This window comes from Pholis gunnellus, assembly GCF_910591455.1.
Source record: "Pholis gunnellus genome assembly, chromosome: 6".
Classification (NCBI taxonomy): Eukaryota; Metazoa; Chordata; class Actinopteri; order Perciformes; family Pholidae; genus Pholis; species Pholis gunnellus.
This window is the reverse complement of record NC_136532.1, coordinates 10,145,239-10,172,723: the sequence shown is the minus strand read 5'-3', so window position 1 is coordinate 10,172,723 and position 27,485 is coordinate 10,145,239. Positions and strand designations below refer to the sequence as shown.

Sequence of the window (27,485 nt, the reverse complement as noted above, 5' to 3'; positions counted from 1 at the left end):
TGCACACATCAACCATACAGTCTGTGTTATCGTCCCATAAAAAAAAAAATCAGTTGGAAGAGCAGTTTTATATTTAACTTCTAAATATAATCTAAAAAATTGAAAATGGTTTAATTACACCTCACTGAAAGAATAGAATACTCAAAATGTTGGGTAAGTCTATGTTCGGATTGTACTACGAATGACTAATTATCCCAAAAGTCTTGACATATTTGACTTCAGTGCTAATATTCCTTTATGTACTAAATGCAGCTGGTATAATAAAATAAAACAATATAGTAAGACAGGCAGTTACTGATGACTTCCATAGTGGCTGAGCATAACTCTGAACAGAAAATGTAGTAACCCTCATATACGATCAACTATCCTTTCAGGCCCATCTGTGTTTTACCAGTATTAGAGGTCCTAAACTTTTCTTCATTTATCAAATGAAAAGATCAGATTAACACTTTGAGCAGACAAGTGACAAAGAGAAGTAGAAAATTTATTGCAGTATTTGTTCCACCAAAAGGGTCTGGATCCCCTTTCCTCGTATTACTAGGGTGACCTAATACAACAAAATCTACATTTACAAAATATCCTCCTGCAATAGGCCACATATACTGCATGCGTAGTTCGAAATAGAATAAATTATGTTCAGAGGACTCTGCCATTGTACAGCATGGACAAATAAAAGTGAACAAAAATAAAAATTCTTATTTTTTCTTTTTCCTTCAAATATCTAAAAGCTAAAAGGAAAAAACCATCAGGGTGCTAGTATATAATAAACTCCAAAAACACTTTAATAAGAACATCAAAAAGACTAATTTCCAACATTCACTTAAGGTTTTATTCTTTTTTTTACAGCTTTTTTGTCTTCAGAGATATAAACATTTTAGGTTTTTGTTGTGTTAAACTATGATACAGTGGGAGTAGAAATGAGCGACTAGAATCTGCTGCACAACAGCGAAGGAGCTCCCACAACAATGTTGACGAAACATTTCCCTCCAGGTCTCTTTTCTGATAGCCTTTTCAAGGGATAATTTGGGGTGAATTATTCCTTTAATGCCTTCCGGATTCTATCCTCTGCACTTGTACACAAACAAAACGTGAGCAGTCCCTCTAATATAATAAGTCTTATGTTTTGTGTCATTTTTGCAAGAATAACTCATGTAAAAGTATGTAGTGTCAAATATTCTTGCCCTCTTGTGTTTTCTTACAAAAATGAGGAAGGAGAGGAGCAGGGTAGGAATCCAGTGAAGTTTGGCTGTGTTGTTGGAGGTGGCAGGTTGAGGAGGAGGAGCAGGAGCAGGGAAGAGGAGGATTTTGATAAAGTAGAAATGGAGAAGGGGGACCAAAAAACAAACAAAAAAAAAAAACACCACACGGGAGCCATTAGCTAGCTCCTCCTTCCCGCGCTGCATACAGTGAGCGTAAAGTCTGTACTATTTTGTTGCTCAGTTTGTGGTTGCTGGTCAAGGCAATCTTCTTGTAAATGATGTCCGATTCCTTAATAGTGTCCACCCAAGGCACCAGTTTGCGGCCATCGCGTTTCTTGGCCTCTGCCCATGGCCCCGAGTAGGAGCCGGCCATCCAGTGGATGCTGTATCCGTTGGAGATCTTCTGGATGACTCGAGCTATTTGCGGCCGGTCCTTGTATTTGGGGCAGGAAAGGGCAATCACATCCATAGCATCCACCGTCTCGTTCATGGAGTCACCTGCTCGCCTTGGCTTTCGAGAAGACTGCAGGGAGGACAGAAGAAAAAATAAATAAAGATGTTGCACTATTTTCACGCACATCTTTAAATTGTCTTTTATAAATAGTGTGTGCGTTTCAGTTTCTCTCACCCCTGGCGTCCGTTCGTCACCGTCGCTGTAGTCGTCGTCGGTCTCCGGACCTGCCTGATTGCGCGGACTGGGTCCTGACATGGGGCCAGAGCCTCCCAGTAGGGCGCTTATGGCTTTGTTTCGGATGTTAGCGCTGGCAGACGCTTCTCCCTCCTCATCCTCCTCATCCGGGTCCAGATGTTCCATCAGAACCTTGAACTGTTTGGAGTGAAAAGACAAGAAACTGACTTTGAGACGCGTAACTTTTTTCAAGCCACCAGAGAAAACGCTTGGAGACAGCGTAAGAAGTGAAGGGAGGTTATACATACATCCACTTCAAAAAAAGACGAGCCACCACTTTGCTTTGTGGTACTTGTACACACTAGAGTAAGAAATGATTTCAAAACAAAAAGGGTTGATTCTTGGCAATTTCACAATTAATAAGTCAGTCAGTCAATCATGAATAAATAAATAATTAAATAAAACTAAATAAATATTAAATGAATCAAAGGAATGGAGATTCTTCTACTACCTGAAAACTATCTAATAGAGAAAATTATATTTGATATAATAGAGAAATTCTAAAAAATATTATTATATTATTAAATAATTAGTATAAAATAATTAGTAAAACTGAATAAAATAAATACATTTCCAAAAACTAATCTGACTTTAAAATCAGGGTACACCACCTCACGGATCAAAGGTTTGAATCAGACAGATATATTGATTTAGAGAAGAAAATAAATAATAATAAAAAAATAAAAGAATATATATACATCGCATTATGTCCTAAAAATACTGAGACAATATCTATAAAACATATTGTCCAGCCCTAAAATAAAAGCAGCCATCTTAAAAGGTAAACTCCTGGGGCCTAGTTAAAAGGTCAAAACATCATTTAACATGAATACTGGACTTCCTTGAATGCTAACCCAGATCTTTTCACATTTCACCGTGTACCGTTAACTTTGTATTTAAATCCTGCTGTAAGTAACTGGTGAGAAGACCCCAAAAGAATCAGATGAACTGTCTATCGGTAATGTCGGCCTACATCACACATTGGCAATGAAAGTCTGACACAGCTTGATTACTTACATCTAGGTACTGTCTGACAATCCGCTTCTTGACATCTGTCGACAGCGTGGCGCGAGCCATGTTGTTGGCGATGAAGTCGATGGTTTGTCGTGGGTGGAAGAGAGCGGTGCTTTTCCTGTTCACGGCCTTATCGTACACCTTGGCTGACTCTGTCGGAGAGTACTTCTGAATTTTACTGAGGAAGACAAAAAAAAAGAAAGAGTTACAGAAGTCATGGAATTCCCAAAGTGGCTGAAGGTTTGAACTGGTCAAACTAATCCACACTTTAAAAACGTAGATATATTTATGTATTGTTTTATTATGGAGATCTTACCCATCAGAGAATCCGTATTGGTTCTTCAGATGCTGCTTGAGCACCAGCAGCAACAGGATGCCTTGAACAGCATTAGCAAAGTCCAGGAGGCCTGTGGGATTGTCAGGGACGAGCCTCATTACTTTTTCCACGTCCTCCAGATCCAAATCCTCCAGATCAGATTCGGACTCTGAGCTCTCCGGGTCAGGTTTTCTGGCCTTTTTAGGCCGCCGTACCACGTCGCCATTGTCACCGTGTTCTTCCCCACCGCTCCTCGGAGAATCGCAGTTCATCCTTTCCTCGTCATCCTCTCCATCCGACGTGTTCTTCCACTCCTTTACCTTCTTCTCCTTCTTCTCCTTACGCCTCGGCTCCTTTAGCAGAAGCTACACAGGAGAAATAAAATAAATAAATAAATACAAATAAAAACTCCATATAGAAACTTATAACTATAAATGCAGACACATATACACGCAGAGCTACGTGTAAACATGTGGTCCTACCTCTTTGAAGGTTTGCAACAAGTTGCTGCCAGAGACAGACAGAGTGATGTCTATGTGGTGCATAATGAAAAGAGGCTCCTCCTGGCTCTGGTATGGGAAACAGGCCAGGTTGTCTGCTACAAACAGCAGCATGTTTACATCCATCTTCTGCAGAAAGAAAGAAAAGACAAGAGGGGAAAGCATGATCGAGAGTCGGTGCCTGACACAAACTCACACTGCAGTGTTTGTGTATTTACATTTGAACTAGTAAAATAATGGGATTTAACATCTTTCTACACAATAGTGTGTGTCATCTCTTTATTAAAGGTAGGTTGTCTCTATCCCCAAGAGTCATGTTTAACACTCGCTCATTTTATTACATTTCTCGCCAAGACACATCGCTAGCAAATGTGTAAAAAAAAATAATAATGTGATATTCACTTAGCATGTTGTTGATGAGGAAATACCACTTTACAATGAGCTGTGTGAAGATGAGTGCAGGTTTACTCACAGAACTGTCATCGAACAGGTTCAGCAGTGAGATGAGGAAAGCCCTCCGGTGCTGCCGGTTCCCCCGGATCATACTGAAGAGGTGGGAGCATTGTGCCGAGGGTGTCTCGTCATGTCGGAAACCCCTTATGATGGTCCTACGAGACGACTCGATGGCCTGCTGCAAGTTGTAGGACATCTTCATCCCAGCCACTGCCTTCATCTGTGACAGAATGTGTTGAAAGAACAGTGTTACAAACACTCAGCATCTGAGTTTCATGCATTCAAGCAGATATAACACAAGTGATCTGCAACTGTTCGTCTTTATTCTATATCATCATGGAGATGCTCTCAGATCACAAACATTCTACCATCGGAGCTAAGACGTTGCCGGATGATTGAGTGATCCTCTGTTGATCCTTTTGTACTGAAGGGGAGAGCTGAAAGGCTAAGTTGGAATTCCTTATCGAGGTACAAATCAAGCATTGAACACCAACTCACATGGATGAATCCTGTGTACTTCTTGTCGATCTCCAGCAGCTGCTGGTCAGATTTGTTCCTCATGCTGGGCTCCGGGTCGGTTCCCATTGCAATGAGGTAGGGTACACACTGCACAGACGGGACAAGAACGATGTGACGTTCACATGCATGTGTTCATATTTCTGTTTATCAAACTATTTAAATGGAAGTAAATGAGGGTTTATCTACACTACAGAACATGAAAAATGGATCTTGGTTATTTTTAGGATTTAAAATGCAAACACACACAAACATTATCACAAACTAATGGATCAGAATAAAATGTAATTTTAATGGGATTTCATTATTTATCGATTCCTAGAGGTGGATTTGGTTTGACAGCTTCTGGCTGTTACCTGCACAGGATGGATGAGACCCTGGTTGAGTGTGAGAGCAATGACGTTGAGGGCAAAGTGCCGTACACTGGACTGGGTGTGGAAGAACGCCTCCAACACCTGCTTCAGATAAAGCTGCATGATGGAGCTGCTCATCCCTGAAGAGATGTCTCCCATCTCCTTCAGATCCTCCTGTTTGGAAAGTTTCTTCCCTGCAGGGACACGAAACAGGATGAGTCGCACCAACTTTTTTACAGGCAAAGCGTAAAAAGAAAACAATTTATTAATCACTATGTACACTACAAACTCTGTATGACCTCAGAGGATGTAACAAAAAGCTGTTCAAGTACAGCAACCGCTACACTTACATTCTCTGTCTGCTTCCTGCATCCGCGTGTCTTCCTCCTGAAGGTATGTCTGGAGGTTTTTGAGGATCTGGATTTTGAGGTTGATGGAGGAGGCACTGTCAGCCAGGATGCTGTTGTACAAGGTTTTCACCTCAGGCATAAACATCTGGCTGGGATGCATGATCACAAGGAAGCCTGAGGGGAGAGAACAACAAACAGCAAAGACATGTGAGAACAAGTAAACAACGCTTCTCCAGCTACCTCATGGCCACCTGCTGGGGTATGAAAATCTGGCCGACCTTTACATTTGTCAAGCCTAATAATATTTAAAACGGTGTTCTTGCCTAAGCCGATGATGGCTTTGGTCTTGACCTCCTCGTCCTCATGTTTGGTGAAGTATACCAGCAGCTCGAGAACCTTCTCCTTGATAACGACCTGTGCACAACACACAGAACACATAGTTGTGAGTTAGTGTACATTCAATCATGTCTTATTAAGGGGGTAGAGCAATGGATTTGGTTTGATATCTAAGATAATTTCCCCAATTTCACTTTACTCTCTCTAGCAGCAAAGCCCAAAACTAAGAATTGAACGTATAGCTTTCCTTTTAAAAGGTGGAATATTATGAAACATCTGCTGCAATCCTACCTTGTTTGTGCCTTTGAACTCCTCCAGATCAAAATCAAAGTGCCGAGCCAGGGCACCCACAGTGAAGAGCGATCGCAGCAGGAAAGGCTTGTTTGCTACCAACGTCGTGATGTTGGGATCCTCGTGATGCTGAACCTTCAGCTTGTTAAGTGCACCTGAACAAAGAAAGAATACATTTTAAGTTACTTCTAAGAAGACCTAGATTATTGGTATGTCCTATTTTCTTTTTAACGTTTTTATGTTTATGTTAAAGCTCAACTTTAAAACTTCAAAACTGTGCATACAAGATGCTAACTGTACATCTCACCATAGAATCTGTTGAAGCAGGCCCAGACAAACTTATAGTTGTGCGTGACTTTGTTGACAACAGCTCCAAGACAGCTGACACAGTGCTGGACCACCTAGAGAAAAAGGAAGGAAGACGTCATGTCATCGCTATAAAAACACTGATTACATCACATTACACAGAGCAAACCCGGTTCTACAATGTTGCATCCAATCAAGTGTTTTCTAAAAAGCTACTCGCACGCACCGTCATGCCGTATTTGATGATAAGCTTCATGAGGTCTTCTTCGATGGTGGCCAGGAAAGTTTCACTGGGGTGCTCCATCAGAGGAACCACAAGCTCCAAGATCTTTGCCACGTTACAGATGACCATGAAGTCATTGGCAGTCTGCAGGGGACACAGCACAACAGTAACTACCGGGGAAGCGCTGATAGATCAGGCCGCAACAATGACTAGATTCACAAAAACAATCATTGCAAAATAGTGTTTTCACTGCTCAATCCAATCTGTGGATTAGGGAGTGAATGCTTAAATACACAATAAGAGTATTTTCTTAATAATTAAGCAATAACTAAATGGATTAGGCATAGAGAACTTACGTTACACTTTGTGGTCAGGTAGGGTTGCATGGTCATGGCATGTTTGACCATCAGCTGGGCCCTGATCTTGCTGAATAAGTACAAGGTGGTGATACACGCCACTAGCCGTGTTGAGTTTACACCTTTGTTATCTACAGAGGAAAGAGGACATCAATGAATTCCACTTTAAAAATCAAGCTGATTATAGAACACTGATGAACTCAACTAGAAGTGTAGACAGCGGTTTAAGACAGAATCAAGTGCTGCATTACGGCACAGTTTAAGTTGGTGTCAAATGATAAAATTACAAACCTGCAAGAGACTCCTCGTATTTGAGTATGTGCTCGACCAGATTGTCAACGAGCTGGACACAGGCCTTTTTGGCTGGCTTATACGATGCATCCTCTTCAGACTTGAGAAGCTGAAGCGAGAGAGACAATGGTCATTTAAACATGTTTTAAACATTGATATATTGCCCGCCCGGTGAAGCCCCGACAAAAAAATAAATAATCAAACACTTACATTCGAAAGAAGCTGCTCAAACCAGTCATAGCCGGTGTCTCGACACGCTGCGACCTGAAGAAGAGACAAGAGAATTAAACTTCACCATCAGGCACCCAGACGGACGTGGTTGTATGCCTCCGTCAGCCAGTCAAGTTGCAGTTTAAAACCATGTCATCACTTCATGTTGTCACTTCAATCACGAGAATTAACCCAACAAAAACATGCCGCCTCCGGCCACGGCTGTCGCGCAGGCATCAAATTAATACGGAGTGAAGGTTGATGAAAGATTTGACCTTTTTCATTTATTTATTTGTATTATTGGACACAACAAACTTACCACATCAGTGATGTTGAGGATCTTTCTGGTCATGGTCTCCTTGTCCTGATTTGGAGTCGGAGTAAACCACAACTTCTGGAATGTCTCATTCACCAGTTTCTATAAAGAAGTGCACGTGTCATCAGTTTTCATCTGGACTTTGTACAAATCGTTCAAAAGGTTTTGGGATAAATTTATTGCAGCAGAGACATTTATCTAAAAAAAGGAGGTACGAAGGTGCAGTTGATCCATACCTTGATACCTTCCTCATCATTGACCCTGCGGATCATCCTCACACACATCTCAGTAATCTTACTGAAGGTTGGCTGCTCCAGACAGATGTCTCTGAGGATCTTGATCACCCGTTTTCTTACACTGATACCAGTGTCCTGTGCACCAAAACAAAAACAAAAAGAAGATTGTTTTGTTCTGCAAGCATTAGCAAGGCCTTTGTTTTCATGACACACAACAGAAACATCTGCACGGGGTGCGATCGCTGCTCTCTGACAACAGGTGGCAGTATAAGACCGTAATGAAGATTGAACTTTTCATGAACCCTCTTGAGCATTTCCATGACAACAGGCACAACAATTTCAATGTGTTCACCTTTCAGATGTGGAGGACAAAGAAAGGGCACAAAGCTTGGAGTGTTGTACTTCATTTCAATATTGATAGCTTGTATTACCACGGCCAAGACAATGATCGCGTTGATCCTGGACCGCATGCTGCCATTAAACTGGCTTCTTACTTCATTTTATTGATGCAAAAGCAAGCTTGAAACATTCAAATGAGCCTTTTTAAGCAACATTTCTTCAAAGTCAATCCTTCAAGTGCTTTCATGTAAACTCAGTGACCCAGCAGAGGAACAGGCTCCGCTCTTTAAGAGCCCTGAATGGGACAAACATCCAGCACGAACCCGGCCCCAGTACGACAAAGTACCGGGGCCAATAACTTTAATCTCTCCCTGATACACGCAAAAACACACGCACAACTAAGACTACAGTGTAATAATGCACATGAGTGAAATGTGTATATTATAATCAATATTTCATACAGAAAAGTAAGTTGGGTGGCTGGGGCCATAACAATCGACTGCCAGTGCGCAGCATGATGTGCAAAGACAACGTCAACGCAGTACGTCACGTTATTGTCAGCTTATCAATGCCCTGATAATGTTCTGTTCTGATAAATCATAGTTCCAACTGCAGCATCAACACGTCAGAATCAGGGTGTGGCTTAAACAGCATGAGACGATGAACCCATAATGTATTTGCACATACAAGCGTGCAGGTTGATGGGGGGAGCATTGAACTGGCACATTGATACCTGTAGATTAACATTTTGATGGCACGGCATACACATTTGTAAAACAAGGCTCATCAGTTGAAGCAGAAAAAAAGACGACTATCATGTGTTCATACAGGGATCGTAAGACCTCACAATGAGTCTACAATGAGCAACTTACCAGTATCCTCTCTATGAGCATGTCATAGTACTGCTCGGTGAGTTGGGGTCTGCTGAGCACAAATTTGCCCAGCAGCTCCACAGCTGCCTCTCTCACACTGGTAGAGTTGTCCATCAAACGACCGTGGACCCCACGCTGCATGTCGGACTGCAGAGACGGAGAAGAGTGCGTCAGTATAAAGCGAAAGGACGACGAGATAACTTGCATGCACAACAGAGTAGCACAATAAAGTAAAAACGTGACTAGAACAGAGATTAAGATCATACATCGTGTACAGTATGTGAAATGAGAAAAACGGTCCTCTGTGAACACAGATCCTAACGTACCCTGGCCAGTATGCTGGGGTCCACAGCCACAACCTCAGACAGACATTTCATGGCTTTAGTTCTTACAGCGATGGCACTTTCCCCAAGGACTCGCAAGATCTATAAAATAAATAAATGAATGCACCAGCCTGATTACACAAACTGATGTTTTTCAGTTCAACAGTCGACAGAACAGACAAACCAGTGAACCCTAATAACACCTTTATTATTCTGTGTGAACGACTTATAGATTATTTTACATAGCTGCATGTGATTCCTAAAGAAAACAAACAAAGATACTTAAATCTTACCTGTGTTAAATAAATATCAAAGCTCTGGGCGAACGGCCTCATGGAGGCCAAATAACGCACAATCAGACAGGAGTCCTCATAATCCACAGTGTCAGAGTTCATTCTGGGGAGAAGGGCAAAGACGACGAAAGTTAGAGGATCATAAAGTCATCATACAGTCAACTGACAGAGAGACTGTAACTGATATGGAGAGCTTTACTGAGATATTGATAAATCTTTACTTCAGCGTGGCGAAATGAGACGGCGTCGCCTTGATGATGTTGCGCAGGAACTTCTTGCGCTTCTCAGCACGCTGCATAATTTCCCCGGTGGTCTCCATCTCCTTGGCATGTTGCGGTCCGTCCGATGAGTCCTCATCCTTTGAGTTCTGGTTCCTCATGGACTTCTCAGCTTCTGTGGTGGCGTCCCGAAACCACTGGGCGACGTAGAACTTTCTGGCAAACTAGAGAACAACGAAGGCCTCGGCGTCAGAGTTCGCGGATTCAGAAAACATTAGTTATTTAGAGTAATTAATCAGTGAAACAAGTGTTGTTATGTGAGCCTTCAATGTAGATATTCATTTCTAAACAATACATTTGAGCAGATGAATTCATGGCCAATGGTTAAAATGATTAGTTTATTCGTGTTGTGGTTACATACGGTGGTTTTTTTATGTAGCCAAATAGCCCAGTTAATGTAATAAATTAAAAGTCAACGCTCCTACAGTGTTTAAAGTCACCACTTCCTCAGCCAGTCTAATGTAAACCCACCACCAGTGATGCATCCGTCTCAGCATTCTCCTCCAAGTAGTCCAGGAGAGCCTTCTGCAGCTGCTGGGTCTCATCAGTGCCTTGGGACTATAGAATCAGGGAGAGATCACATAATACATTTTCTGCTTGTTTTTCGTCACTATAAACATCAACTACGTCCAAGAGACAGCGAGCCCATCGGATGTGGAGCTGTTGTTCTACCTCTCGCAGGATCCGATCTATTGATTTCTGGTCCATCTTGCTGGTGACGGCGTCCTTCCTCAGACGGGCAGCCACGGTGCCCAGGTAGTCCAGAGACGCTACTCTCAGAGCCATCTCTGTCTGCTTATTACTGAACTGGTGTACCTGAGGGGAGCAGAGACACAGCGGGAAAGAAACAAAGAGTTTTACACTTTGGACCAAGATTGACTTTTACTTAAACCCTAAAAGAAAAAAGACAAAGAAAGAACCAATCGTATCATCACATTCAAGATGAATAACTTCCTACTTTAGGGCATCCATAAGTATTTACATACTTGACTGCCACAAATCAAAAGTAATTCTGTTGAGGACTGACATACAAAACTAGTGTAATAAAAAAAAGTACAAAATGATTATTAAAATTAATAAAAATACATCAAACAAGAGGATCTATTTTCCAATAATGACTTGCAACCTCTTAAGTCTGAGTCTCATGTCAAAGGAAGGTAAATCTGTCCCCCGCTATCAATCTGGGTCTTCTATTCTTGAAATCACTGAAGCCCAAATAGTTGCATTTCCCGTTTAAAGAAAGAGCTCCGTCATACTAACCAGCAGTCGACCGAGCAGACTGAGCAGCAGCTCTGCAGCCGGCCACTCTGGTTTGTTTACTGTCGAGAGCAGGTCCTGGACAAAGTTCTCAAACAAGGGCCGGTAATCTTCTTCTGCCTGCTTGCTGCCACATCTTGAGGACGGAGGAAGACGAGAGGAAAAAGGGGGGAAACAGGCCGCAGAAAGCGAAATGAGAAAGAATTAATGGGAGCAGAAATAACCAGAAAATGAAAACAGTAAACTGAAGTATTAGGCCAAACGAGCCGTCAGACTACTTCCACCAAATGTAGTGAAGTGTTTGAGTACTTTACAGAATTAAGAGTAAGTAGGTCCCTGAATTGTTTGCATCTTGTGCAATACCCAGCATGCACATGGCACATGGGGAAAAACATGCACACCATGAGGATGGTAGTGGTTTGATCCATATGTTTAGTGACTACAGAGAGTGTAACAAACTGTGGCAGTAATGCTCCAAAAGAGAAACGGTAGTGATTCTTCAGCCCATGTTAATAAATACTAACGACGACAGCTTTGGTACAGTAATGCAACTTTGCAATTATAAGTGCAAAGCCTTTTTGAAGGCAGTACAGACAGGAGCGGTAATTACTTTTTGAGGAAGACTGAGAGGAAGTTTTGTGCTGTTCTCATTGCTGTCTCATACGAGTTGGTTATCAACACATCTTGATCCACCTACAAAATAAATTAAAAAAAGACACAAAAAGGACTTGTGAGCAAATGATATGTCTGATCGTGTGTCTGCATTTGTATAAATTGTACATCTGCTTGCTTGTGCGGTAGTCGTGCGTGTCTGCCCGCTGTCCTACCTTGCTCTCGTACTCGTCGAACATGTCTCTGTCGTTGGGGAGGTGGACCACACACTGGATCAGCTGCAGCACCAGAGCCGTCACCATTTGGATGTACAACGGCTCTCCGTCCTGGTCTGAGCTGTTCAGCCTGAGGACACACGAGGCAAAGATGCATGGTAACTTACTATTACGGGTATTATCCAGGAAAATAATTGGGTTGGTGGTGTAGGAAACAGACTTGTATAATGGGAAAACTTCACCCTCTGCCTCAACGTTTACTTTTCTACATTATTAAGGTTTCTTATTCGATGCCTTATCCCTGCAACACCTTGTGGGCATAAATCAATGTAAATTCATATAAAACTAATTACCTGAAATTCCTGAGGGAGCGCTTGCTGGTGGGCAGTCTGGCCAGAGAGGTAAAAATCTCCTCCAAGATCAACTGTCGATGCTTCTCATAACGTGAGAACACCTGGAGACAGAGAATAATAAAAGGTGGTTACTCTCTACCTTCAGAGTTTGGTAGTAAACAGTAAAAACAGGCATTTTCAGGGATGTACACCAACGTCAGGAGGTTTTTAAACTGCAAAAAAAAAAGAAGAAAAACAAACGTTGACTCACTGCTGTAACTAGTTTAATGGCACACAGCTGCAGCTCACTGACATTCTCCACAAAGAACGGAGTGATTCCCATCGAAGAAACCTGGAAAAAAAAAAAGAGAATGGCATGAGTCATCATCTGGTGTGCAATTATATTTTTTTGACTTCATAAAACAGATGACTGCAGTCTTAACATTGTTTTTTTTCAAGTGCTTTCAGTGTTTACCTGGAGGATGGTGGTGTCTGTGAGAAGCTGGATCTCCAGGAGCTCCGAGATGTTGCTGACGATGTCGCACACTTTGTTGTACAACATGACAATCACACGTTGCTTGTGTGTGGAGCACTTTGCACGCTTTGCCTTGGAGCTCAACAGGCCACCTAGACAGAGAAGAGAAACCCTTGTTAATCCTTTTCAACCTGTTTTCGATCACGAAAGATTACATGCATGTCTTAAATGTAATTCAGGGAGTCGTTTAGGTCGCTCTGGCTGCTTGAGATGAGATGCTAAGAGTTTAGGACAGCAGTCATTTCTGCTACAGGTCATGTTTTGTGCTTCAGGTATATACTGCCATGCAGGAGGAGGTTAGGAGGAGTTCTTGGATAGTTTGATGAACAAAACTGATGGAAGGTTCTGACATATTAATAGGCCACATTCCAAAACTCAATTTAGTTTCACTCAGACCCCAAAGGCTCTGGAACACATATAAGATTTGAATGAAACAATGCCTTTTTTCTTGATCCTCACCTCCATGAGGGTCCACCCTGTAGACGGGGTCGTATTGTGGATACAGTGAGTTCTGAAGATGGAACTTGGTGTATTGCAGCACCCTCTCGATGACGTCTTCGATGTAGACAGCCTTCGGCATGTGCACTGAGGTCATGATGTGGAGCGCTGTCAGACAGGCGTCTGCTGACTTTGTGACTCTCTCCATTATGAGGTCTCTCCAAAGCTTCTCCTCATCTTCAGCATCGTGGTCCTGAGGTTAGAAAAGAATGTGAACGGGTTTTACAGAAACAAACTTCTATCCGAAGGTTTTGATTTATTCAAGCAAATAAATCTTTTGCAGCCTATTTAAAAATGTATTTCCCGGTGGGTATTTATCAATGTGAATACTGTATGGATTTCTTCAGTACAGAATACTATATGTTAGTTAAATACCACGACAAAGTACATTCAACACAGAGAGAGGCAGGACGGGATCTCACATGGCTCATCAAGGTGCAGAGCTTGGACCCATCCTGGATATTCTTCTCCAGTATGTTCAGCAGCTTCACCAGCTTGTCTGACGGGATCTACAACAACAGAGACAGAGAGTCACTTAGCCCTCCACCTGAAACAGCACCACACATCAACAACAGTCTTTGTAGTAATACACTATATACAGTACCCTGCTGGAGATGCCCATGGCCTTTATCTTGGCGGACTCGCTGCCCAGTTCATTTAACTGGTGTTTACCGAGCATAAACTCTTGAGGTATCTCATCATCATCTGCTGCTGCTGAAAAACACAAAAGCAAAATTAAGGACTGTGAGGTTTCTGCTTTTGGATTTTCAAAACGACAGTCGGCCCTTATACTCACCCATGGCAGTGAAATCCACATCCTCCAGATTCTCCAGGATGTTGTCAATGCTGTTTAAGAACCTCTTGAATGTGGACGAGTCCATCAGCTCTTCGTGGGTGAGCTTGGGTTCATATGCTTTCCGTTTCTTCTGCTTCTGCTTCTCCTTCATTTTTCTGGCAACTGAGCGAGAGAAATTTCATCTTAATATTTTTTGTTTCTTGTTTTGTTTTTATTGTGTGTGCCAGATACCACACACACACACACACACACACACACACGCACGCACACACAAGTTCATTATTATAAATCAATGTCACACACAAAAGTGAAAAGACCATAATTGGATATGAGGTGACAGATGACTTGAATACAGACTTTCAGTCATGCTGGGTGGCGGTGGTGAATGTTCATCGGAGGAGTCTCGGTAGCGGCTCCCTGAGCCCCGTCTGCCTTCCCGGTTCCCACTTTTCCGATTTTCCCCGGAACCCCGGCGATCTCTTTCTTCCACATCCCAGGACCTGTCTTTGTCTCTGCGCTGGCGCTTCTTGGCAGCTGTAGAGATAAGGCATAAAGAAATCAGGTCCTAAAATCTAAAAAGAAAAGGTATACCAAAGTACACCAACACGTTACAATGTATTGGTATTAAAATATAAAAGTGTTTCTATGTAGTTTAAAAGTTTGGATCATTTAAGAATTTTTACCAAAGCAAATAACCAAACCTTGAGAAAAGACGAGCAGCGAAAACCGACGAGAATCGAATAATTTTACTCACACTCTCCGTTTGCGTCATAGTCTTCATCCGAGCTGACCTCAGCATATTTGGGCTTCTCGTTTACAGTGCTTCGTTTCCTCTTGTTCACCTTCACCCTTTCGCACAGCGGCATGGTTGACTCGATCTCTGCCAGCAGCTCTGGTGGCAGCTCCTTCAGAACCGACGGGTCCATGCCACCTGAAAATTGAAAACATCACATTTTACAAGTTAACAAAAAAAAAGGAATTCCGTTTTCTTATTTAAGTGAATGGTCAAATAAAAATGGAGCTAGAGAGCAAAACTGCTTCTTGTTCTTACTTTTGCTGGACCTCCCTGAGGAGATCCGGTTCTTTCCAGACTTGCTGTGTCGGATGATCCTCTGGATCTGGTCAACAGAGAGCTTTTTCAGGACCACTACAGGCTTGGGCCTCTTCTCAAAGTCCTCCACCAAACCAAGCCTCTCCAGCTTAACCTTGGGCTGTCCCCACATTTGACTTTCATTCGACCCACCGACATCCTTATCACGTTTGATCTGAAGTAAAAAAAACAAAAACAGAAAGGAGTCAGAAAAGCCCTCTGCATTTGTAACGTTTGAGCTTCAAAATGCACACGTAAAAGATTTTGACAGATATGCATGAGCTTTGTTTAAAGAAAAAAAAAGGAAATAATAGATCAAAGTGATTGACATGAGAGAAGTGATTTTGATGTTGATTTCCAGTATAGGTTTGACAGCAAGGAGCAATCCACCGTTTCCCAACGTTGTTGTCTTAAACTCTATGAGCGATGGTCAATCGATACACGGCACATCGTCATCAATGCAGCGCCAAGGCAGCAACTTCCCCCAGCCACTCGGGGTGACGAGCCAAAACAGGACATTTTGTTTGCGAATGCTTCCACTCGGCAACATTTTTCACATTGTGAATCTGACTAATACAATATCCAATCATTCCGACCTGGCTGAAAGAATTGAATTTGTTAACGGCGAGCATTAGCCAACGCGATTGTATTTAAGAAATGAAGAGACATTCTGTTGATTCAATTCGTCAAGTATTCATTTCCATTTATCATAAGCACACTGTTCTTGGATACATTTCTCAGACTATGATTCAATCCAACCAGTTCCACCACAGGGAAGCCATAACTCATTCGCCAACACAAAACACCGCTTCCCATTGCAAACGCTACCAGTGACTGACACGCATCGTAAACGAACAATACAATCAAAAGCATTGCTTAGCTCTACTGAGACGATAAAGATCGATACTGTGATCCCATTTCATCTTCCTGACATACGCCAGTGGCCTCGTGACAGATCAGTTTGAACTACGCTTGTATCCTTCAGCAGCTGCGGAGCTGGTTTCCTGCCAGGACGACTCTTAACCATTTCATCCATGTCGTTTGTTTACTGGATTCAACCGATCCTTTCTAGTAGCACAAACGAAGGTGTTGCATGCAACACTGTGTCTGCTTTTTTGTAAACAAAAACGACCATATTTAAAGATGAGCACGTGGCTGGGGGTTGCATCTCTCAGCACTGCATTGACAGTAGATGTAAGAAAGGATGAAACAAATGGAAGCTGAATTGTAAAGAGAAAATGAGCTCTTTCTTTTTTTCAGTCCAGATTTGTATGGCTGCATGATACGGACAGTGGATGTTTTAAGTCGACATTTACCCACACGAAACCTCTGAGAAACGGTATTGGAGCATTTCTTAAAAAAGTACTTGCTTTTGTTTACACACCGGACTAACAAATGAATCCACTCTTCTACTTTAGGCAGATGGTTAGGTGTGGGTTAATGCATTTCATAGTTTTATCCCAGGAATAAACAAAAGGCTGACAAATGGGAAAACAAAGACGCAAACGAGAGTGAACAGTGGTGTGATTGGTTTTTGAAAGTTGAATGACTGGTAGGTGGGTAGACATTTGGTTTGGGTCAGCCCAGATCACCTTAGGGATCTGGAAGTTCTTCAGTGCGCCACTATGCCCTCCAAGGAGCTGAGCGGGGAAAGAATCTGGAAGTTTAGCACCAGAGGCAGACGACGCCGGTTTGGAACCATCGTGCCTATTGCCGCTCCGACCAGGCTCCCCGGTGGAAGAAGCCCGGTACCTATCTCTGTCACTTCGACAGCGCGAGTCAGGCGAGCGTCGGTCTCGACCGCCTGTCTCGCTCCGATGCCTCCTATCCCTGTCAGATTCTCGGTCCCTGTCTCGTCCGTGTTCCCCCCGGTTTGATGACTTTGGCATGTCTCCCCGTCTGTCGGAGGACTTGTCATCGTGTCGGTGCTTCGACGACTCCCGACCATCTCTCCTGCCGTCATGCTTATCGACCCTGTTCTTGATGACTTCCGGCCGCCCGTCTGGTTTCAACCGCAAAGCCGTGTCAGAACCCTCCACTGCAGCCGGCCCACTAGCTGGTTCTTCAGGCCAGCGTTGGGCCTCAAGGGCTGGAATAGGGGCAGCCAGACAGGGGTCGAGCTGGCCATCAGCTCGGCCTGCCTGCTGGAGGTCGATGCTCACCATGAGGGGAGGGCGGCTGGCACCGTTCCCAGCTGCGGTGGCCTCTTGCGGGGTCAGTTTGCCAGCATTGCCCCCTCCTGTTGATCCACTGCCTGGGGCACCTGTGGGGCCACCGGGTCCCCCTGTGCCGGGCTCCAGGGGAAAGGAGTCCTGTCTTCGCTTCTTCAGTGGCTTGTCTGTAAAGAGAAAGAGATGAAGATCAAACAAACTTGTACAACCTCTGAGGTTCTTCACAACTATTTGTTCAGCTTTCATCCATACAGTCGTGTTTCTGATATTCTACACACCTTTATCTTGAACCTCCTTGGAGCACTTCTCACTCGCCGCCTCTCGTTCTATCCTTTCAATTTCAGCGAGGGCATCCAGCTCTGCCTCGTCGTACGGGGAACTGGGAGGCTGCAGACCACTGGCACCACAAGCTTGCTGCTGCTGCATCCGAGCTAGATTCTGCTGGAGGACAGGCACCTGCTGAAAGCCCAGTTCTGTCTCCATGTTGTCAGAGTTCTCGTCCATTCCCGGCAGAGCATCTCCTGAGATATTAACAAAAACACTTTTACAGGGTTGCATTTAAAAAGGGCTTTAAATGGAATTCACTCCAAGACGCAAGTGCAGCATACCTCCTTTTAGTACAGCTAAGTTATTAAAATGCAGATGTAGGAAACCACATAAAAACATGGGGGTCCGGCTCAGATGGTGCCTTCCTTCCTTACCTGGGGTGTCGGACTCATTTGACTTGACCCTGGACAACTTGAGGGTGAGTTTTGTAGAGTCCTTGTTTGGAGAGCTCACAATGTCGTACAAATCTTTCTCCTCTTTCACTGCGGGGCCCTTCTTCCTCTGCTGGAGCTGCTGGTTCTGGACAGGTCCTCCCTCCCTCGGTGAGGGCGCATAGGGAGGTGGTGACTGCAGAATCAGCGGGGGGCGAGAACCTGCTGCAAAGAAGCAACACCAAAGAAAGTTACCCTCCAAAAGGCAAGTAAAAAACAAAGTGCACAAAATCAGACACAGCACTGTCGTGACAACAGACGCTGATGATGTACAATGCCAAAAAACGAAGGTGTCCTCCAAGACTGAAATGACCTCAAACCATTCTGTTGCTGTGAAATTGTAATCATGAGTTTTAGAGAGCCAGGGGAGGCCGTTTCCTAAATGAAAACCGGTAGGCACTGTAGCGTCTCCTTCCCTCTTCCAGTGTCCTTACGTTTGGGTGTTCCTTCACTCCCTGCTGGGGAGCAGCCGGACTGTGGAGACCTCAGAGAGAACGAAGGATTCCTCATGGCGGAGTCTGACTCCTAGACAACACACAGAAAAGACAGATGTAATCTACCAGGTATCCGCTTTACACTGGACCGTTAACCAAAGAAATATCTGAAAACTGTTGGCGGCAAGTCCAACTTTTGTCAAATTGTCGCAAATGAAGCTTTTCTCATCAAGGATCCCATAATCAATCAATAATTTGAACATGGCACTGATTCTGTCTGGCAATTCAAAACCATAATGTCGATTTTATTTAATATATACAATAATAATGGGGAAAAAATACTCCACTTCAAAACCAGCGTCCATTTATAAAAAATTGCTATAAAATACCAAAATAAATAAATCTATGAACCCATAAAAGATGGAGGGCGTGGCGTTTCTGTTTTAACAGTTGTTAAAACCTAAACAGAACTAAAAATAAACACAAATATAACCACACGTATGTGGCTCAACCGGGTTTATTCAGAAACCGTTGTGCCTGGTTGGTGAGCATAACCGCTCCATAACATTTTTAATTCTTTGTCTGTCTGATGATTGTAGAAAATGTTTTTGTTTCACATTACAAACGTTCCAAACCTCAAAGAAAATGTCTAAAAATAGCCTTAATCAACAGCAAACGTTGATGTTTGTTCATGTAGTGAACTGATAATGTACTCATGTTGGACTTTGTCAGTTGTACCTCAGTGCTCAGTCGGTGTACAATGTTCATGTAGTCCTCTGAGTGGTGGTTGGCAGCGTTGGCCATCTGCCCCGATACTTTTCCCTCGTGGATATTTCGAATGCCACCTGGAACCATGGGACTGGCCACAGACACTGCAAAATAAATAAAAAGGTCCTTTTGTTAGTGTTCCATGAGTGCGGCAACTATAACATTGTTGATCATGACAGAAAAACATCTCTTAAAAATGTAAGAAAAAAAGTGTTGGTGAAATACAGCAAACAGGTTTAACTGCATACATGTGGCTTCAGTTTATCCAGGAGTCAGAGAGGTTTTATGAGACCCAGAAAGTAGTAAACCAATCCCTAAAAGTTCACCCCCCGGATGTGACTGAATTTACAGGTTGTATACATCATGAAAATTGTTGTGTGTAAAATGCTAAACTTATCTTGGCTCTTAGAAGCAAACTTGTTTGAGAAGCATATGCCTGTTTAATCTCTACATTGTTGAAACAAACCTGTACTTCCTGTTATTGGTCAAATATTTCACCAGTGAACTGGCAGTATTAAATCACCAGAGCAGACATTCCAACCAATTACACTTGTAATTGAGAGGCACTTGTAGGAGCCACAGCTGTCACAGATGTTATGAAATAAATTGCAAATTCTCTTCAAGTTTAGAGGGCATGAATTACGTAAATCCACAACATATGATCTTTAATTTTATAGATGACAGTAACGTACAAAAGTACATTTTGAACAGTGAAATTTACTGGAAAGAAAACGATCGTACATAAATAAATGTTTCAAACATTTGCTGTAATTTGCTTCACAGCGCTTTTTTTGCACATCTGTCAACATATACAACAGCGATGATGATATGGTGATCAGTATCAGCCATACTGAAAACATGGGCTAAAGTCATGAAATTGCCCCACTGACCTTTTAAATCTAATTATTCAATATCAACTATACAATTATATTTTTCTATGTTTTATTAAATTCTGACTTTTCACTGTCCACGAGGCATCCCTGTTTCAATGAATGGAACACTGCTCTGTCATATATTTTAAAACAGAGAAAAAGATCAAATAGAAGTTTCTTTCATAAAACATTTGGGAAACCCCCGGTTAAACATCCGAATCATTCGAGACAAAATACAGTTGGAAATCTAAAAAACAACAATGAGGCAACACCTGTGAAGCAACTGAAGCGTTCACTTCACACTTACAGCAGCTTAACAAGGAACGAACGAAATGTTGTCCACAAAATCCTCAGCTGCTAATCACAGGCAACCAACAAAACATTGCAAAGACAAAAGTCAAGCATTTAGCTTTGTAATTTGGCTTTCTGACAGATTTAAATCTGCTTTTCAACAAAAGCCCCCTGATGCATGCACATGAACATGAAGCACACTTACTGTCACCTTGCTGTATCTGTTGGTGTTGGTTATAGCTGGGTGGTTGATGGGGGTACTGCTGTATGTAACCGGGGGCGGGGCTCTGGGGGGTGTAGGGGCTCGGTACTGGACTGTTCTGGCCCATGTACCGACTACTGGAACCAGTCTGGGGAGCCACAAACCGACTGGACAAAGTGGAGGAGAGGACAGGGAGAAGGAAAGTGAGCAAGCACGTAGAAGGAAGTTGCATGTCAACAACAGTAAAATAACCAACGTTGCATAACTTAAAAATATATATAAATTGCATTATCTATTAATCAATGACACTGCTTATACATTAAGCAAATAATCATTGATACTAAAGAACACAAAATGTTTACACGGTCACAGTTTCTAGTAATGGTACATGAGGATCGGCTGAATTTTGCAGCCTGACTCACCTCGGTGGATTTGGAGACATTGCAGCCGGCTGGAAGTTCGCAGGCTGGGCCGGGCTATGCAAGGAATTTTGAGTAATCTTGTACGTTGGTACCATTGGCTGCTGCATAACATCTGTTCAGAAATGATAAAAAGACAGTATATCAGTTTATAAATATCTTTACGACTGTATGCCTTCCTGCCATAATGTGCAACAGGTAGCTATCGCCATACTTTTCTCCCTGAAGATGCCAGGGTTCCTGGCCAGCATGGTCTGCAGCAGCAGTGGTGCATCTCCCTCTGGCTCATCGCTACCCAGGTTGTCCTTCAGCTCTCTGAGAACACACAAATAAGTTCAGTCAAAGTATTAAAGGGTGAGAGTAAGACAAGTGGGCAGCATTACTCATAGCAATATGTAGAAACGTTTAAAACTCTAAACATGTATGAATGCAAATATGAATTGCATTTAACATATATATATATGACCATGTAGCCTACAATTTAGGGTTGGTAAATTGAACGCTCTGTGTATTGCTTGGTTGTTTTAGGAATGTATGGACAATGTTGAAAATCAATGAGCGGAGCGCCTTCATGGCTAAATTGGATTTACAGAATCTTCGGAATGACTTAAATTGATTTGGTTTGTCGGGTATACTTCAGTGGTTTCATATGAATAAACATCAATACCTCAATATCAGATGACAAATAACATAATAAAAATGTGGCCTCAGTAATAAGCACTAAATTGGATTTTGTCTAATTTTGTGCCATGGAACCAAAGTGGCACTTTACAAGATAAATGAAGAAACTTTTTTAAAAACTATAACTTTAATACAAAGTTCTTTACTTTTAAACATTAAAAGTGTCATATTTGTCTGCAGCTAAATCACTTCATTTCTATAGTCAACAGTGGCATCTCTTCTGTTGTTGCCCGTTCTTACGGATCATTTGTAAAGTCACGTCATGTGACATCCTAAGCTCTCTGTACAGGACACAACGCTGTCATATACACACTTTCACGTATAAACTCACATGTGCTCTGTGGAGACCTGGTTGAGGCCGTGGGCCAGCTGGGAGGCCAGATTCTCATCCCGACAGCCCAGTAGGCAGGTAACTTCCTCTGCGATCCTCCCATTGTATAGGAGGCTCTTAGTGGTGGTGGCCGGGAGAGGGGACGGGAGGGGCAGCTGGTTCAACACTGAAACAAGAGATAGATGACGGAAAGTATAGAGATGGGGAGGTAGAGAAATAAAAGAGACAGGGTGAGAAACAAACATCAGCCATAGAGGACACATGGTTGTAGAAATGTAGAGAGAAGGAAAACAAAACAGGGGACAGAATATACTATAACAATTGCAAATTTACATGTGTTAATATTTCAGATTGGCAATTTAAACTGGAAGAGGACCAACGACAGATCTGTGCTAGTGAGTTTGGAGAACGGCTGTGTGTCACTCACAGTCTGTGAGGCTAGCGATCCCAGCGAGAGTGGTGATGGGAACATGAGGCATATCCCCATTCATGCTGAAGGTGAGGGTGGGGGAGTGTGTTGATACACAGGTAGATCAGGGGGTCGATGAACGACACCCGTCCTCACATCTCCTGACTCCTAGGAGAGAGGAAGGTTAGTCAGGGAGAGAGACAGACAACAACAACAAAAACAGCATGAGTGAAGGCAGGAGAAAGAAGAAGAAAGAGGGCAAGAGCAGGAGGAGGAGAAAATGATTTACGAAATGAGTAGAGACAGAAGAAAGAAGGGATAACAAGTGAAAAACAAGTGAAAACAAAATAGTAAATTCACCGGATTCAGACACATCAAAAACATGGAATCAAATTCAGTGATTGAACTATTATGTGCTGCATAAATACGGCTACGTCTGCCCTGGCTGCATCATCTGTGAGCCACAAATACATGTGTCTCATTAGATCTTGTCAATCAAAATAAACTGTCATGGATCCCACCCTTTTCATTCATATATCTAGTATTATTTATACACGGTACTAATCCATAAGAGAGGGGGGGGGGGGGGGTCTTTAGTGCTCTCTGCTTGGGTGATAGCAGGGACACGGGATCAGAAATGTCATGCCACTACCACGAGTGCAGGTTAGGTGTCTTACTCAAGTATGTTCAACAGATAAAAACGAAGGCTTGAATCCAGGTCTTAGAGGTCACTGACTAGTAGACCATCCTGCTGCTCGGTCATGTTATGTTATTACACTGGGATACGCTATAAGCAGCGACCAATCAACGATGAACTATCCCAGTCCAATGAAGCGATGAATAAAGTATTAAAATGCTTGCTATTTTGGTTCCAATCTGCAAAGTAAGTCATAGTTCAGCCTCAGTTTACTGACCGATGCTTATTATGAGTCATTTAAATGTCATGTCAGATTACTTTACATAGCTTCCCCGTAATAGCAAATGTGCAATATGCAAACATCAAGCGGAGACCAATACATTCTCTGCACGGAAAATAAGTTGGAAACACAACTGCACAATATTAACATAAGAAAGGGGCTTTGTGGGGGGGAAAAGCATGATCATAGTCATGCATCATACTGTCAACAGTATAGATATTTTTTCAATAATATACAGCCCCAGTGATAATGTACTCCAGTGAATAAGCCTTGACATTCTGATTGGCCGTGGTAATACAGTAGATACCAACAACGCTCCTCTATTTACTACACTTATTATCAACAGTGCTGTCAAACTGTATTAGTAGTCAACTGATGTCAATCTTTGTGTAACTACCATACCAGTCACTAATGTCAAACCACAGGGTACTTCACCCTCCGTTTATAATGAGGGATGTGCATAAATTACAACCCTATGTTGTACTTTATTTGTCTAATAGCTTTTCTTGCTAGGTGTCCTTGACCTCTCAAGTAAGAGTAGTCAAAGGAGGTCAAAGAAAAGCAGAAGGATAAGCCGGTAGAAGGCCAGGACGAAACTCTCTCGTTTTCTGTGTTTACTCTCCATGACACAATTATGATGAATGTGTTAGACGTCAAAATGAAAGGCATTGATAACACGAGCCTCAAACATGTTAAGATTCTTAGTTGTTTTATCAATTAAGAGTATGCAGGCTTTGCTATTGTTGATAATGACATGTCAATAAAAATGCTAAATGGCTCAAATTATCAAACTATACCTTTTTGAAGAATTCTGTGCAGTCTCGGGTGGACTCACTGACATTTCAGATAAAAAGTCCCACTCCTTCACTCTGTTGAAAGACAACATGGACCTGCATCAGGCTTTGTGACACAGAAATGCATTTTATTCTTCTATGGGGACATTTTTATATAAAGTTGCGTTGACAGCAGTTAAACTAATAAACTAACCGAAATCAGCTAAATAATGCCACATACAGCATCACAACACCGACTCATTACATATTTGCAACAACCATGTCATTACTGCTACACACTGTTCAAACCTAGAATGCAACACTGTTGACCTTATGAGAAATTATTTTTCATGACAACTAAGGAAAAGCAACATGTTGACAACAACTTCTGCTAAATAGCGTTGCCATGCAAATCTGTAAACACAATGCTGAAACCAGACTTCAGTGCAAGCCGATCGTTGAGGCCATAGTATAGTAAATACGTGCAACGGCTTCTGCATGACATAACTAACTGTTGGAGGATCAACAGATGGATTTTGTAAACATTGCATTGGCTAGCTGTAACGATAGCATGCTCGGTCGATGTGCTCTTCCTCGGTACGCAGGGGCTTGGCTGACAGCTGTGAGACTGACAGGCAGGAGGCAGCACAAAGGAACAGATGCACTGTGATGGTGGCGGCAGTAGTGGGGGGGCTGCATCCTCCAGCAGCCGACAGCCACCGAGCGCATTCTTCAAACTGGCTAACTGCAGAAAGCAATCAAACTGTTTCTGTTGTAGCCGAGAAGCCAAAATGTGTAAGATTCCACCAACGTCCACATGTCAACCAAACTCCGATAACTGTTAGCGTTGAGCAACGTTAACTGTAGCTGAGGCAGCGTAGCGTGTACTCTGTCTATAACTTAAGTCACTCATAACATTTCAAAACAGGAGAGTAACCAAACCCAACACAAGCCCTGTCAGAGGCTCCTGCAGACCAACGCACAACGCTAACAGCCAAACAACACACAATAATGACAACCTAAACATTAGCTAACGTATAGTTGACGTTAGCCATCATTAAATTGTTTATCTTAGTGAGCTGAAATGCCAGCTGCAGCCCGCTAACGTTACTTGCGCACAAACCCACCAGCGTAAACTCAACATTACTCTGCCAAGAAGTTTCCTGTCTGGGTCTTTCGAGCTAACCACGAAGCTAGTGTTACATGTTACGATAGCAGCTAATATCATTAACGCTAGCTGTCTAACGTTCGCTAACAACAATAGTCGTGTTTTAATTGCTTGCTAGTTATGCTAACTAGCTCTAACTGTTGTGGGTTAGCTTCTAACGCTGTTTCTCGTTCAAATAAAGCGACTGCTATTCAATTAATACAAGGAAGCGCTTGTAGGAGGAGATGCGTGCGATTCAATTCCCCCTGAGCTCAGGATAATGCGACGAGTTAGTGTGAGTAGACGTAAAAGCAACGGTACGGAGTCTAATTCCGTGGCAACGGCCCAATCCCCGGGCTCGACAAATGACATCCAGTCGAGGCCGTGCGCCTCAGCGGAGCAAAAACACACCTAGCTAGCTCGGCTGGCTAGTTCGCTAGCTTCCGTTACCTCCCGGTCAACGATTAACGACGCCGTAGGTGGTCGTGCAGCAGAGCATTTATTTATGTTATTGTTAATAATCGCGATTTTAAAAAACTTTGTTGCATCAAGATAGACGGGTAATTATATTTACCTTCGGATGTTGCGTTCAAAGGGAGGGGAATGTTTTAGCTTGGTTTCTGTCCGTGTCCGTATCTCTAGCTCCCCCTTTCTTCTCTCTCTGCTCCTCCAGAAGGAACTCGATTGGCTTGCCAGCTAGCTGGTTAGCTAGCTTGCTAGCTATCAACAATAATCCGGGTCGGACTGATTCGTTCTTTTTCCGTCACTCAAGAGTGAATGTTTCAACGCACATTCATGGGGAAACATTCGTTCGTCGGCGTTTCAGTCGGTCTGCGCCGACATAAACAATGAGTGCAGTCAATTTCGACAGTAAATGAGAAATATGACGATTGTTGCGATCATCAAGAGGCTCTCCTCTCGTAGAACAAAATGCCGACCGGAAGTTCTGCCGTCTGACTGACCAAAGATCTCAGGAGTGACTCCCTCCATCGGCGCCAAACAAAATGCCATGCGACATTTCGTGTTTGAGCCGCTAGATGGCGCTGCAAGACAACCTTACCTGCGCTATAGCCTACACTACATTTACTTTTACATCAGAAAGCTAAAGAAATATATATATATATAATTACGCTAAGTGGAACACTTACATTGCAATGTTTTCTGTTTAATGTTAAGACGGACCGTTCCTTTACTTAAGTAAAGTTGTCATAGCCTGTTGCTATTTAAAAAATACTCAATTGGAGTAAAAGTCGTATATTATTAGCATCATATGAAGCATCAAAAGCAAAAGTAGGCTACCCATGCAGAATGAGCCCTCTCACATGTTCCTGTGTTGAACTATCTACTGTTATTTTAGTTTGATCTATAACAATGCACACCGTTTCAAGGCTGTTCTCTCCAAAAAATCTTGATCTGCAAAGTAACTAATGACTATGTCACATACAGTTAGGGGTGTTAAAAGTAAACCTAAATGTAATAGAGTAGACATAGCCTATCATGAAAGTTACATTATATTTATATATTATACACATTACATTATTAGATTTGAGGATAGATTTTTCAAAATTGATACATTACATAATTAATACATTTTACCTTTGTATACATATTTGCTTAATCTGGAAATGTTGGTACGTTTGGTAAATTTGAAATACAATTTTTTTTTCAGGAGGTGTAAAGTATATTGTTTTGAAGGAGATCAAATCACTGTTTGACCTCAAGGTGTCAGCACTATCATTTGTTAAATATGATGGTGATGAGAAAATGCTGTATTTGTTAGAGAGGCAATGGCCTGAATGAAGCACTTCTGTATAAGGCATCTTGGTTCGGAACACCAATTCCAGCGAGGACAATCAGGGTTGGTGGAGGAAAATGAGAACAGCTCTCCACTCCAGTCCCAGCAACCACCAGATGCTGC

At 42.5% G+C, this 27,485-nt stretch overlaps 1 protein-coding gene across 4 annotated transcripts; it reads right to left on the bottom strand.

Moving 5' to 3' along the window:
* Nucleotides 1–466: 466 nt before the first annotated feature.
* nipbla (NIPBL cohesin loading factor a) lies at nt 467–26,492 on the bottom strand. Of its 4 annotated transcripts, none has more exons than XM_079161289.1 (49): nt 26,142–26,492; nt 24,445–24,516; nt 22,749–22,898; nt 22,322–22,487; nt 21,524–21,624; nt 21,313–21,424; nt 20,894–21,057; nt 19,496–19,629; nt 18,758–18,848; nt 18,267–18,488; nt 17,844–18,086; nt 17,557–17,732; nt 15,356–15,569; nt 15,059–15,235; nt 14,662–14,838; nt 14,305–14,466; nt 14,113–14,222; nt 13,931–14,017; nt 13,470–13,701; nt 12,951–13,102; nt 12,747–12,827; nt 12,497–12,597; nt 12,144–12,273; nt 11,927–12,009; nt 11,320–11,452; nt 10,732–10,875; nt 10,531–10,617; nt 10,003–10,223; nt 9,782–9,884; nt 9,492–9,590; nt 9,166–9,312; nt 7,955–8,089; nt 7,722–7,820; nt 7,403–7,456; nt 7,193–7,301; nt 6,902–7,032; nt 6,549–6,689; nt 6,324–6,417; nt 6,017–6,171; nt 5,713–5,803; nt 5,390–5,563; nt 5,043–5,233; nt 4,669–4,776; nt 4,190–4,390; nt 3,700–3,846; nt 3,218–3,582; nt 2,905–3,079; nt 1,828–2,025; nt 467–1,722 (listed from the first exon to the last, which is right to left on the bottom strand). In XM_079161289.1, the coding sequence occupies exons 3-49, from the start codon at nt 22,810–22,812 to the stop codon at nt 1,375–1,377; spliced, it is 7,029 nt and encodes a 2,342-aa protein (XP_079017415.1). In that variant the 5' UTR covers nt 22,813–22,898; nt 24,445–24,516; nt 26,142–26,492; the 3' UTR covers nt 467–1,374. The 4 variants fall into 4 exon arrangements, with proteins under 4 accessions (XP_079017415.1, XP_079017413.1, XP_079017414.1 ...); XM_079161287.1 differs by having other exon boundaries at nt 16,987–17,732; nt 20,900–21,057; XM_079161288.1 differs by having other exon boundaries at nt 14,113–14,219; nt 16,987–17,732; nt 20,900–21,057.
* Between the last annotated feature and the right edge of the window lie 993 nt (nt 26,493–27,485).